Source organism: Pinus tabuliformis, chromosome 5_1 (genome assembly GCF_031772625.1).
Source record: "Pinus tabuliformis cultivar Carrire ecotype Pingquan chromosome 5_1, CPIR1, whole genome shotgun sequence".
Taxonomy (NCBI): domain Eukaryota; kingdom Viridiplantae; phylum Streptophyta; class Pinopsida; order Pinales; family Pinaceae; genus Pinus; species Pinus tabuliformis.
The window spans coordinates 920,320,008-920,334,662 of NC_142305.1; the positions used below are offsets into that span (position 1 = coordinate 920,320,008).

The 14,655-nt window shown below is 39.7% G+C and overlaps 1 protein-coding gene across 1 annotated transcript in view; it reads left to right on the forward strand.

The window, feature by feature from the left end:
- The window catches only part of SULA (NAD(P)-binding Rossmann-fold superfamily protein), a 608,848-nt gene that overhangs the window by 250,742 nt on the left and 343,451 nt on the right, over positions 1–14,655 (forward strand). Inside the window, exons 5-6 of the mRNA XM_089431599.1 lie at positions 4,473–4,517; positions 4,678–4,756. Coding sequence (XP_089287725.1) covers positions 4,473–4,517; positions 4,678–4,756 — 124 coding nt within the window. The remainder of the gene's footprint in view (positions 1–4,472; positions 4,518–4,677; positions 4,757–14,655) is intronic.

The window sequence follows — 14,655 nt, forward strand, 5'->3', positions numbered from 1 at the left end:
GGCAATGAAGAAGATGGTGCCTATGGAAGTTGTGGCACTGAAACTGATGAAGAAGAACCCCCTGCTGTTGGTGTTGAACCATGGAACCTAGGAACCAAGGGACCAGATGGGGGTGGGGGTGGCATATCAACACGGTCATCATCATCCTAGAATCGCTCAAAAAATTCATGCAAAAAAAAAACACTAGTTAACAAAAAAATAAAAAACATGAATTAGAGAAATGCTTTATAAGGGAAAATTGGAAAATTCATACCACAATGGACATACCTGGATAAGAGCATCCTCTAATTGCTCTAATCGCAACACTCCATCCTCCAAATTGGGCTCCTCTGGATTCTTGTCCCAAATCAACAAGTCTTTATTAGACTTTGCATCTTCACAGTAATGGGACAACAATCGCAAGTTGTAATGAACATAAACCAAGCTCTCTGCCCGGTCTAAATTCAACCTGTTCCTTTTAACACTGTGGATGAAAGAATAAGAGCTCCAACACCTCTTTGCAGAAGAAGTGTTTACCACCTGTGATAGCACCCGCAATGCCAAACTCTGTAGAAGTGGAGTACCCCCTCCATGCATGTTCCACCACTCAAGAGCAGAAAAAGTCTCTCGATCTTTAATTGCATGCATGCTCCCAAATGGACCAGTGTTGAGCGTATAGTTGCTCACCTGTCTCCGTACCAATGCAGCCTCCTCCTCATCAGGGATTAATTTACTCAATGCAGCCATATATTTTTTGTGAACCTCTTGATCTTGGTGTGGTTTTCTCCTGCTTCCCCCCCCAGGTGCTGGTGTTGAAAGCCATGATGGATGATAGTATTTAGGTGTCAAAACATATGCTAATGCATGCAATGGAACATTTAGCATTTCCCATCGATTTTCCACCTCTACACGAATATAATTGTACAAGGTGGTATCTCTAGGCTCAACAATGTCTTTAATCTGCCCCAACATGTTATCCATTTGCTCATACACCTCCCCAATTACTGGTCGATCTGAATCTGCAAACTTGATCATGTAATAAATTGGTTTGGTGAATTGCAAAACATATTTAACCTGTCCCCAAAAGTAACTGTCAAGAACAGTGTCCTTGACTGCATTAGCACCATCTATGTCAGTGTTAATTTCATCCCATGTTTCAGCACACACCAGATTAGTTAAAGCTTGTCTCACCTTCACTAGCCGCCTAAAGGTGAGGTAATAACTAGCAAATATTGTCTTTGCAATTTTAAGCAATTGCAACTTGGAGTAAGTGCCATAGAAGTAGTTTACCCTTGTATGCCCTGTGATGAATTTAATGAGCTGCTTCCCTCTCCTGTAAACCTCAGCAATCCACCCACATTCTTTGTGTTTCACAATATCATGCATCAAAAGGTTCAATGTGTGAACCAGGCACCCAGACCAAAAGATGTGTGGATGAGTACGCTCAATAATTTTTCCTGCTTCCTTACAATTTGCTGCATTATCTGTGATCACTTGAACCACATTCTTCGGACCAACATCTTTGATTGATTTCAATAGGAGATCTGCAATGTTTTGTGCAGATGCAGTGATGGAGGAGGAGTCATGACATGCAATAAATACTGCACCACTAGAAGAAACACCAAGAACATTTATCAAATGTTGGTTTCTAATATTTGTCCACCCATCTGATACAATGGATACCCCAGAATCTACCCACTCATTTGTAAAATGTGTCAAAGCTCTTTGAACCTTAGCTTTTTCTCTTTCTAATAACGCTGTTCTAGCTTTCTCATAGTTGGGGGCCTTGTATCCTTTTGGGGCTTCATTGATGGCTTTTACCATTTCATGCCAATAGGGAGAGCGAAGCACATTGAATGGTACACCGCAAGCACAAAGAAAACAGACTATCTTTCCATCCACATCATCCCTCCCAGCAACATTAAGGAAATCCCCTATTGTTCTTCTACCTCCAGAGCTTGCAGAAGTACCATGAGGAGATGAGCAACTACCAAATTTAGAGGTTGCACTTGATTCAGAATGAGATTTTTGTTTCTTGTTTTTTTGTTGTGCAGCCATCTCTATTTGGATGTATTTTTTTCTTTCTTCAGTTGAAATGTTTGGGCAAATTTGTACCCCCACAAGACCCTTTTTTTAATCACTGTCCAGCACCCCACAAAGATGCCTCCTCAGACGGGTATATGAACCACAATATGGTTTTCCTCCATGACAACCATGAGGGCACACAAATTTGTAAGATCCACCACCCTTTCCCCCATCAAGTTTGGTCACATAGTTCCACAAGGGTGTTGATGTAGCTTTCCCATCTTGTGTTTCAGTGTCCCCTTCAGGTTCATCCCCTTCCTCTTCAAACCCTTCCTCCTCATCATACATTGGGTCACTCCTATTGGGACCATCACCATTGTCCTCTTCTGTTTCTTCCCTTATATTCCTATTCACCTTTGCCATCATTAAAACCAAGAGTGGAATGATACATAGAAGCCAAAAGAACACCATCTTGGAATATGGATATAGGTGGTGGACAACCTGTAAATAAAGGAGCAAGTAGAAACAATGGGAAAGAGTAGGAGAGGGAGGAGAAAAATACAAAAAAATTGTCAAAAAAACAAGGGAGTTTGGGGTTTGAACTTACCTCTTTAGCTCTTGTAGATGAAGTCCTCCAAGCTCTTGCTCCAAGCTCTTCCTCCTTCTCCTAGCTCCTCCTTCACTCTTCCAAGCTCTCCTCTCTTCTCCTCTCCTTTCCTCTCTTCTCTTCTCCTCTCCTCTCTTCTCTTCTCCAACTCTCATAAACTCAAAGTGAGAAAATGAGGAATGAATGGGGGCTTTATTCTTTTCATTCCTCACCTTAACCTCACTCTAACCTCACCCTAACCCACCCCCTTAATGCTGAGTTAACATAACTTAAAAAAAAAATTAAAAAAAGAGTGTCTTTTTCCCTTGCGCGCGCCCTGTTTGGCCGAAGCGTACGGAAGCGTGCGCTTCCTGCTCCGAAGCGCCGCGCTTCTGAGGCCCGAAGCACCGTACGAAGCGCGCTTCAGAGGCATGGAAGCGGCGCTTCCGTCCGGCGCTTCGGAAATTCCAGGAAGTGGCTTAAAAAGCCGAAGCGCCGCTTCCGATGAAGCTTCCTAGGCGCTTCCGTACGGGACGCGCTTCGGAGCTTCGAACCGGGGGGGGGCGCTTCGTGCAACACTGAGTTGTCCATCATTAAAATCTCCTAAAGCACGTGTTCCACCGGCTTTCTCATCCATTTACTTTAGGGACTACCCCCCTTGACTTTCCTAAGAGAGAGTCTAAACGGAGTAAGGATCAAGAGTGATAGCCCTTACTCTGAGCGTTGTCGCGGTGCCTAGACATTTTGTGTGACAACAGGCCCTAAGGAAGGGAAACCTAAGGGACAACTACTAGATTTAGTGACAACAATGGGACAATGACCCACTGTCACCTTAGTTAAGGTCCCCTGCTTTTTAGGAAATTTCACTAATGGGAGGGGTGCCGGTAGGAAGGGAATCTCATAGGATGAATAAATCAATGATATAGGTGTGAAGTGATTCCACAAAGCCCATTCAAGGAGGGACACAATAATGGTTCGATGCTTCAAAGAATCCTACAGCTCTCCAAGGAAAGCTTTAAGGTGAAGAAATCAAGACCTCGGGTTTTAGATATGATGATGGTAATTGGTATTCCTAAGGTCGAGACTCTAGGAGATGAGGTAGGACCTCTCAAAGAATCTCTCTATGATGATTTTAATACTTCCAAAGGCTCTTTGCTTTCTTTGAGAGACCTAAGGAAGACTTGTGCTAGACCTAGAGTTTTATGAATAATCATGGGAAGAAAAGCCTCCAAGATACTCACTAGGTGAAGGCAAGGGAGGAGAAAGGGTTTCTTATGATTTATGCCACCGAACACAAGGCTCATAAAACCCTCAAAAAGGCCACCTATCCAACGGAATACAAGCTAGGTTTCCCTTCTAGGGCACACAAATCATTTCCCACCATGTCCCACAAAGTCTTGAAGAATTCACAAACGAGACCAGCAGGACCCGGATATTTACAATTATTCATCATTCTCAGGGCTACAACATATACACGCCGGGATGGATAGGTTTTTATGGCCCTAAAGGGCTTTGTCTTTTCTGGAGTTTGGTGTTCAGTTGATGTGGTTGGATCTGATCACCTTCCAATAATAACTTTCATCTTCATTGAAAAAGGGCAACCTCAAGTTAATAGGGCATGCAATTAAATGCTTATCATTAGGAGTCAGGACTCAGGACTGATGTGATAGACAAAATGTGACATATTACATGAGTAACATTTTTTTTCTTTTTTTCAATTGATAACAACAAATATAATGCCCCACATTGCATTTCTTGATGAATGCCATGATTTTTTGATTTTCATGTGAATGCAATAACTGAGCAAAGACATGCAAAATGCCCTTTTTTCTGCATTGTCTTACTATATTATGTTATCTGATGACTTTGGTCTTTCCTGCAGATCAAGAAAGACATTAAGAATAGTAGGGTTTCAGTCACTTCAAAGGTTATTAATAACACCTCTTCTATCTACATGTTTTTCTTCAAGAATCGCCCAGGAATTCAGAACCATTGTTTATGTTCATGCTGTTTCAAAGCACTTTATCTGCTTATGATTTTTTCCAAATGGATTTAATGAATAACTCTTTTTGTCTATTGCATTGAAGGTTGTTGAAGCAATTAATGCTGCAACTATTGAAAACAGACCATCAGTTTTTGTAAGTGCAACGGCAGTTGGTTACTATGGTAAGTTTCTGATTTAATGTTTTTGAAGTTTGGTTTCAGGGTATATAACATTTCACAAATTAGGAAAATAACATCCACAATTACTATGATAGGCTCCCAGGACATAATGCCTACTGTGGCATAGAAAGTAGAAATTTGTCACTTTGATTATTTCCATTCTCTCTGGGATAAGATGTTGCCACATCTTAATGTATATATTACTAGACTGTGATGATTAGCTCAAATAAAGTTTCCTTTATATTTTCTGTTCCGAAACCTCAGCTTCATAATATCCAAAGTAATAACAAAATAGCGCTAAGAATTATTAGACGTGGAAAGAAAGATGAAGAAGCTTGTCAGAAGATTGCATAACAATAATTAGATACAGATATTTCATTGGAGATACAAAATAGTGAAAACTAGCTGGCTCAGAGTAAGTAGGGCAAGAATTGTCATTAGAAGCTTCTATTGGCTGGAAGTGTTATTTATTTATTTAAACTTTTTTCTCTACGAAAAAGAAAGAAAGAATGTACAATCAATGTCTTTCTCAGTGCTACAAGGACTGAGATTAGGTTAAACTCCAGAGTATGCAAGCACATCAACATTTTTAGCGTCTCTAATCACCAAATGCTTTTGTCAATTGTTGCAAGCATACTTCTTCCTTGCCAGGACCAAAGGAAAGAGGGAGCAAAGCTCTCACAGTTTTCAAAGACACTCTTAAATCTCATTTTCCAGATTGGGAATATAGCAGATACCAGAATGCAATGTCAAAACCCCATAAATACTTATAGAAATAGATGTTTGGACTCCCAAGTTAATGTCTTCCTGAAAAACGGCAGGAATATGTTGCTGAACCTCATGCTGACAATTTCAATCTATTCTGCTCCCCCATTGAACATTCTTGACAGTTTCCAACCAGCCAGAAACAGGACACTAATCATCCGTGAACTTGCTTTTGATGGTTAGTCATCTATAAATAACAAGCCAGGCAAAGATGCACAGCTTGTTTGAAACATGTACAGACCACACATTGTGAAGCATCTGGATCTACCTATTCTCTTTGTCCAAGGAAGTCCACCTGGCATTCAGTGCAGGTGCAAGAGGTTTGCTTCTATGTAGGAAGGATTACAACCTTTTTGAATCAGAAGTCCCTATTGGTTTATCAAAATATCACTGCCAGTCCCTCCAAATTGGGCCTTGTTGCTGCAAAATCTAACAGGCCTTGGCTAGAGGTACCCTACAAGGCAAGCACTAGACTAAGTGTGTTATATACCTAGGGGGGGATAATATGGGGTACCAAGGGAGGTACCCAAGGTAATAATGGGATGGGCCATAGTAATAAATAAGGTGGTTAACCCATATCATGTAAGGGACCACAAGTAGTTAATAATAATGTAATGGGCCCATGGTATTAGTTGATGGTATGAGGCAACCATGGTAATGACCCATGGTATTGTATGTATGAGGCCTATATAGAGGCTAAAGACTCCACATGGAGATAGTGAAGGATTATTGTATGAACAGGCATATGGCTTGTGGAGTGTTCTCCTTCCTTAAGGAGTGAATGTATGATGTTGCCTTACCATAAGGGTTTGATCAATAAAGAATCATTTCATATTTTTCTGGGTTTATTTGCATTGTCTTATATTTTTTCATATCATATCTATAATATTTCCGGGTTAGATCCATAACAAGTGGTATCAGAGCACTTTCTTGGGCACAAAAGTGGAGAATTTTTTATTTTTATTTTTTGCAGGGATTTTTGGGTGGCGAGTTGCAGATCATATCTATACGTTTTGGTGCAAGATCTGCAAAATCTATTTGCAGATCTGTATTCTTTGTGAAAAAATAGCCGATTTAAAAAAAAAAAATCGGTTAAATCGGAGTCCGGATGAAGGAGATATCGCTGATCTAAAAATCAGTGGTGTTGTAGACAATTTTTCGGGGCAGCGAATTTGTGGCTCAGATCTGGACGTCCTGGTGAAAGATCTGCAAAATCTAATTGTAGATCTGTATTCTTTGTGAAAAAATAGCCCATTTCAAAAAACAAATCGGTTGAATTAGACTCCAGATGAAGGAGATATCGCTGATTTAAAAATCAGTGGGGTTGCAGACAATTTTCAGGGCAGCAAGTTTGCGGCGCAGATCTGGACGTCTTGGTGCAAGATCTGCAAAATATACTTGTAGATCTGGATTCTATGTGAAAAAATAGCCGATTTCAAAAAAAAAAATCAATCGAATCGGAGTCCGGATGAGGGAGATATCGCTAATTTAAAATCAGTTTTTTTTCAGAAATTTTGGGTGACGGCGGGAGAGTAGCAGCGCAGATCTGGAATTCTAGTGCCTGGATTAAGATTTCTATCACATGAGCAGATATAGAATGATTGTTCCATTTCCGAAAACAGGTCATAATAAGGATTCTGAGCAATATTGACGAAACTGTGACAATTTCAAATTTTCGCCAAGTCAGCAAATTTTTTCTCAAAACCCTCTTCATGACGACTCTATATTTTACAGGAAAAGATGATGGTCCTACTATTGAAGAATTCATACAAAGATACAAGTCCACATATGGGACATATTGGAAGCTTCCAATGCTATTTATTTTGAGAGATGAGGCTCAAAAATGGAATTCATCACTTGACTACCAGCAGTTGATCACACTTTCAGATGCAGAATTTGAAAAAATATTTGTGGACAAATGGTCTCGGGCTAGAAAAAAGGAGAATGAGACACATAAGGGGTTAATTGCTACGGGTGTCTCCTTACTGCAGATTCATGGATTGATTCAGAAAGAGAAGATCATTGTTTCTATCAATCCTAGTGGTAAACATAATTTTATCAATGTTAATTTGGCAAAAAAATTGCAAGTCCCAGCAAAACATATTGAAAATACACAGGTTGATGATAAGGATGTTCAAATTTATAAGGATTTGAAACTTTCTATGGATAAGTATGTGTTTCATGGTGATTTTTATGCTTCAGATATGGATAACATGGATGTTGTTTTGGGATACCCTTGGATGGAATTAGTGGGTACTATAAATATTAATGTGCAGAAGAAATTCCTGAAGCTCTGGTATAAAAAGAAGAAAATTACATTACAGGATATTTCCATTAATAAGCAGGTAGAGTTCAAGGACGCTGAAGCAGAAGATGTTACAGGGACTGACATATCAGATGATGAGCAGTTGATGGTCGACAATCAAACACAAACAGAGGCTGAAGCCGAAAAGGTAACAGGTGCTGACACATCTGATGAGGGTTCAGTGGTTGAAGTCATATTGGAAAAGAAGACACCACAACAGGCACCACAGCAGGGTGAATTAAAGAAAAAGACATCGTGGGTTAAAACTTCAACATATCATCACCCACATCACCCCGCAAGACAACCATCAATATGGAAACCAAGTAGTCACATGACGGATAGCGAGGAGAGAAGATCCACCCACTACACATCAACACAGAAGAGCTTCCACGGTCAACTTCCATCTCGAGCGAGCAAGGCACCAGCGAGATTGAGGGTTCACCTTTCTCTTGGATGGCTAGATGCACGTGCATGGTACCAGTGGACTACTCTTTTGAGTAGATTTTATTATTTGTGTTCTTCCCATGTTTCGGGGATGAAACATGCTAAGGGGGGTGGAGTGTTATATACCTAGGGGGGATAATATGGGGTACCAAGGGAGGTACCCAAGGTAATAATGTAATAATGGGATGGGCCATAGTAATAAATAATGTGGTTAACCCATATCATGTAAGGGACCACAAGTAGTTAATAATAATGTAATGGGCCCATGGTATTAGTTGATGGTATGAGGTAACCATGGTAATGAACCATGGTATTGTATGTATGAGGCCTATATAGAGGCTAGAGACTCCACATGGAGATAGTGAAGGATTATTGTATGAACAGGCATATGGCTTGTGGAGTGTTCTCCTTCCTTAAGGAGTGAATGTATGGTGTTGCCCTACCATAAGGGTTTGATCAATAAAGAATCATTTCATATTATTTTTGGGTTTATTTGCATTGTCTTATATCTTTTCATATCATATCTATAATAATTCCGTGTTAGATCCATAACAAAGTGACAACAATGGGGTGATGGCCCACTGTCACCAAAGCGAAAACCCTCTGCTCTTTATGGATTTTCACCAATGGGAGGAGTCCTGGTACGTATATAGGTCACCTAATAGGTGTTTTAAGCTTAAATGTGCAAAGTGACAAAGAGGCCTCCAAGGGAAAGACACAATTTAGGCACAAGGCTCCAAGAGGAGACAATTCGCTTTCATTGAAAAGGCCAAATCAGAGCAACACAAGACCTAGGATTTGATTGATAGGTTGAGAGTTGGAATGACCAAAGGTAAAGATGCCAAGAAAGGGTTTCCTATAATGTATTCCAACAAGGTTAAGGCACATGAAACCAATGTTACCAGACTCGGAATCGGCAATAAATCGGCGAGGCAAAAGAGCGAAGAGTTTTAATTGGATCGGAAAAAAATCGGCAAAAAATCGTTGAATTCATTAAATAAAAATATACACATATATTGAATTAAAAAAACCATTTTTCATTAATATTGGGTAAAGGCATGTCCGAACAATGCATAATATCAATAGATGTCCAAAATATCATGAATAAATATCTCATATATGTTATGAGTCCAAACATGATCCAAAGCACTGAGTCTTGAGTCCTTAGAAGCATATGCTTCTAAAAGTTTACAAAAAAGTTAAAAATTGCATACTAATCAGAAAAAAATCAGCGACTAAGAGTCTAAGACTCTTAAGAGTGAGAACTAGAAGCGATTCCTTCCACTCCTTCGCTTGCTTGACTCTCAAAGTTCTCCAAGTCATGAAGGCTTAAAAGAGGAGGGTCATCTAACTGAACCCAGTCTGCCGCATTTGTAGCTTGCAAATCTATGTCTTCAAGGTCAATTGGTGAATGATCCATATGTCATTATCATGAGACATTGAAATGTGAATTAAAATTTCACTTTGAAGTTTGAAGTTTGAACTTTAAAGTACGAACTAGATTATGAAACCTTCAAATTCAAGCTCTCGAATCTCACCTTGTATTTGTTTGTTGCGAAGTCATAGATTGTAATGGACAAATACAAGGTCATTCAAGCGTTTTTGTGTCAATCGGTTGCGCTTCTTAGAATGTATTTTCTTAAACATGCTCCAGTTGCGTTCACAACTTGAAGCACTGCATGCTTGGTTTAAGATTCGAATGGCAAATCTCTTCAAATCTGGCGTATCACTACCAAAGTTTTGCCACCAAAGACCTAGCAAGTGGTAAGGGTTTGTGAGTAGAAGACTAGAAGTACTAAATTAGTAAATAGTAAAAGCTTAAAAAGAAAAGAAAATTTAATAAAACATTTAACATACAAAATAAAGTTTAAACAAATTTAATGAATTGATGAAGCCTTCTAGCTAGGTACTTGGCAACATCTTAGACCTTTGTCTTATAGCACTGGTATAGGCAAACAATTTAGATGGTGCCCTATAATCTTGTAGTTGGGAAAAGACACGACTTTGTTGTTCTGGATCAGGGAAGCACCTTTCCACGCATGTCATAAGTCCTCTGCCAGCCTCCCCATCCTCATTAAATTTGCTCTTATCATAAAAATATTGTGGGTTTAAGAAGTACCCAACAGCATGTAAGGGGGAATGCAATTGCCTATCCCAACGTGCATCTATAATGTCCCAAAGAGGCATATACTTTGTCTCATCATCCCCATATCTTCTTTTGATGGCCTCCTTTGCGAGATCCATCGCCTCATAAATGTAACCCATAGCGGGTTTGTCACCATCAACCATCCTGAAAGTTCAAGCATTCAAATTTAAAGAAATATGAAACATTGTAAATAAAAAGAAGCTTGAAATGAAATTTAAAAAATGAAAAAGTTAAAAGACTTGAAGTACCTGAGAACTCTAACAAGGGACTCTGTCACAGCAATAATCTCTTCGGCATCTTTCCAGAAGCCATCATTAAACACAAGTGCAGCAATTTCGATGCCTTCAGGGGTCTTGGAATGTTTAGATCCCATCCACTCAGGTCCCAAGAACATCCTCTTCAGATTTATCTTTTGCTCAACCACAGATTGCAAAGATATAAATTTTGTTGCAAATCTAGTCACTGCAGGTCGAACAATTTCTTTACCTTCAGTGTATATTCTCATAGTGTTTAGGACAATAGTGTGGTTGTATAGGTATTTGGTTATGGATTTTGCCTTCTCCACAACCTCATGTATCCAATGAAGCTTACCAATGTCCTCAAGCATTAAATCTATGCAATGGGCAGCACAAGAGGTCCAAAAAATAGTGGGGTGCCTCATCTCAAAAAGTCTACCAGCAGCCATATAATTCGCTGCATTATCGGTGACAATTTGTACAACATGCTCTTCTCCCACTTCTTGAACGACTTCCTCCATCATTTAACAGATAAGTTGGGCAGTCTTAACCTTGTCTGAAGCATCCACTGATTTGAGAAACATTGTGCCTGCGAGACAAGATACAAGGAAATTTATTAAAGTTCTATTCCTTTGATCTGTCCATCCATCACTCATGATGGTGCACCCTGTTTCTACCCATGATGAACGAAACTCAGCTAGCACAAGCATGACATCTTCAACACTCTCTAACAACATATCTGTCCTAAGGCTCTCTGATGTAGGGGCTTTGAACCCTGGACCTGCAACAGCAATTGCATCAATCATAGCTTGCCAATAAGGACTTCTGGCAGAGTGGAAAGGTATGTCAGAATAGTACCAAAAGTTAGCAATGGCCTTCCTTGCCTAACTATAGATATTTTTTTTCCAACCAGTGCCATCCAAGGTAGGTTGGGAACCGGGTTTTGTGCGGGGAGCAAAAAAGGTGTTTATGTTTCCACCTCCAGTGTTGAAGGACTCACATGGCTTTGAGTTTGACTTGGCCTTGGAGGCATGTGTGGAAAACTTGGGAACGGCATTGAGGATTCAACAGATTGAGGTGACATGGGGCTAGTGGCAGAAAAAGTATCAACTCCAACAATTCCTATTTCAGTATTTTGCTTTGCTTTCTTGGCATTATGCTGCTCTAACATCTTAAGGTCCAACGCTGCTTGGTATTTGACATTATCGTCAACCTTGCCGCAAATACCTATATCATGGCTAGGTATTTGTGCAAGGTGGAACTTGAATCTATAAATGCCTCCCCTACATTCCTTTTTGCAAAATTTACAAAGGAGCTTGGATTTTCCGGGAATCTTGCCACAATAAGCCCAAGCAAAGTCCATCTCTCTCGGCATTGTTGTTACTTTGAACTTGTGTTTAATTTGTGGCTTCTGTTAAGATTTGGAGTCGTGGCTTCTATTTAATTTGTGGCTCCTGTGAAAGACAACAAAAAATCAAATTTAAAAATGATCCAAAAATTTAAAATATGCTAGAAATTTAAAAAATTAAATGAAGACAGATGTCAGTGAACATATAGAAATGTTGCCTTTCAATAAAACCAGAAAACATGCAGAACCCTGGTTTTATTCAATGGAGCACAACATAGCTCTAAAAATTGGCACAAAAGCACACCAAGAAAGTGCCATGTCATGCTGAAAGGCCAAAGTGCAGTACTGCCTTTTAAGTTTTGCTGGTTGAGAACAGTCATAACAGCGGCACAGATGACATGCGAAGCAGACCAAAAAATGGCACATTAACTGCTTGAAAATTCCTTAAGAAGTGCGTCTCCTTGAGTCCTTACCAAGCAAACATACTCAACAGTCAACACCCTATCTTATGCGAAAGAGATCCAAAAACTGTGCTCTCCATCACACCAACAGCAGTAACAGTAGCACCCTCCTCTAAGGTTGACTTATCTCTCATTAAATCTCGAAAAAGGTGCTTGGAAATTGGAATATTTACTAATTTTCAAGCTTGTTTATTGATCATGCAAAAATTAAAATAACAGAAAGTCTTCACAGGTGAATTTGACTTAGCCTGAGGTGTGAGCAACCTCCATAATGATAATACATAACTTCAATGGTAGAGAAGAAAGTTGAGATCCATGATGATATGGTATCTGACTTGAGGATCAATGGCGATGGCTTGAATTTTAGTGGCACTATAGAAAAGGATAACTCAGTTCTTAAAAGTTTCTGGATGGAAATGGATCAGGCTTTCTATATAGTATAAGTATATAGTATAGACTCAACAGACCTTGAAATAGGGTGTTTATCATCCTTGAACAAACTATGAAAGTATATTTTCACTAAGCTCTAAAAACATTCAGTTCCTGTACAAACAAGACCTACGGTGACTCTACTGCAGTGGCAGGGTTAGTTTGGTGTCTTGTTCAAATTTGAAGCTGTTACATTTGTGAAGATTTTGACAAGGAAGAAACAGGGATGTTGGGTTAGGATGTCTTACTGATATCTATCAAAGCCCCTGCCTCAAATCATTAGGGATAATTTTTATGAGCTCTAGAGGATAAGATGGAAGTGGAAAAATTGTCCCTTCTGATTATTAACATCAACGATAGGTTTACTGGAAATAATAAATAGTGGCTAACAAGTATCATCATCATCTTGAAAACAAATAGTTTGTTGTTTCTCTCAGCCATGACAATGACAGTCTTCCTAATTGTTATGAATAATATCTGAATGGAATTTTGATTAGAAATCTTGGATTAGATAATCTCTGAAGAGTATGGACTCCAGATTCATCTTGATGATTGTATGCAAAGCATCGAAAGTGTAGACAAGGATTTTGTGCACTAACAGAGGTTGAATTGTATATGATTTGAACCCGAGATCGATTGGAATGTTTGTGTAAGCACGAATGTGCCTTGTAGATGATTATGATAGTGATTAATTCCTGGAACAGAAGTTGTATAACCAGAACATATGCCTGTGCATGAGGATGGTAAAATATACATGAGACCCTGTCGTGATATGACAAGAAGACACTAAGACAGTGACCTGTGATAGTTGACTCTGCGTTATATATCAGGCAGATACATATATGGCAGGCATGCCGCATAACTGTTATATATATGGCATTGCGGTTGCCGCATTAGCATCTGTTCTTCTCTGCTGTATCGCGATTCACATCACCTGATCACACTGCACAGTATCACGATTCATCATTATATATATATTATATAGAGAGAGGAGTTACCTGAAGGCTCACGCAGGTATATGATATCTCGATTCTCAACAATGCGGCGTCGAATGCAGCTCCGAGGCTCTGCGGCGGTGTCAACTGTGCGGTGTCTGGACGCTGGACGCGGGACGATGAATTATGAAACAACTCGATAAAGTGATAAACGCGACAAACAGAAACCCAAAACCCGATAAACCTAAACCCAAAAATTTTGGCGGGACTCGGGAAAAAAACGCAGAGTCGGAATAATCGCCATACTCGCGAGTCAAAATCGCGTTGACCACGAGTCAAACTCGGTCAACGCGATTTGACTCGGGAAGATTCGGTTCGGATCGTTTCGTGGCCGAGCAGAGTGGGAATCGCGATTAATCGGCAAAATCGCCGATTCCTGTTTCACTGCATGAAACCCTCGAAAAGCGCCCAAGTTGAAGCTCTAACCAAACTAGGGTTTTACGGTTTTACCCTAGGGCAAACAACTAGGGCAAGGAAAATTATGGAGGAAATTGGAATGAATGCCTACTAAAGGGGTGATTTTGTGGTGACCATTCCTCCCTTGATATTTAGACTTTCCAAGAACCAAAATATTCCTTCCTAACCAATTCACACTAGGCCCCAGATGGCTACTTGGCCTTAAGGGGGCTGAATTAAGTAAGAGCGGGAAAAGAGAAAAGTTTCTGGATAAATTTTTATTTGGTCACCAACAAAGGAAGGTTAGTGCCTAGTCCTATTGTTGATGGAGTTTATGGGTTTTTAAATCTGGCTAAAACTTGCAAAGGAGTAAGGAT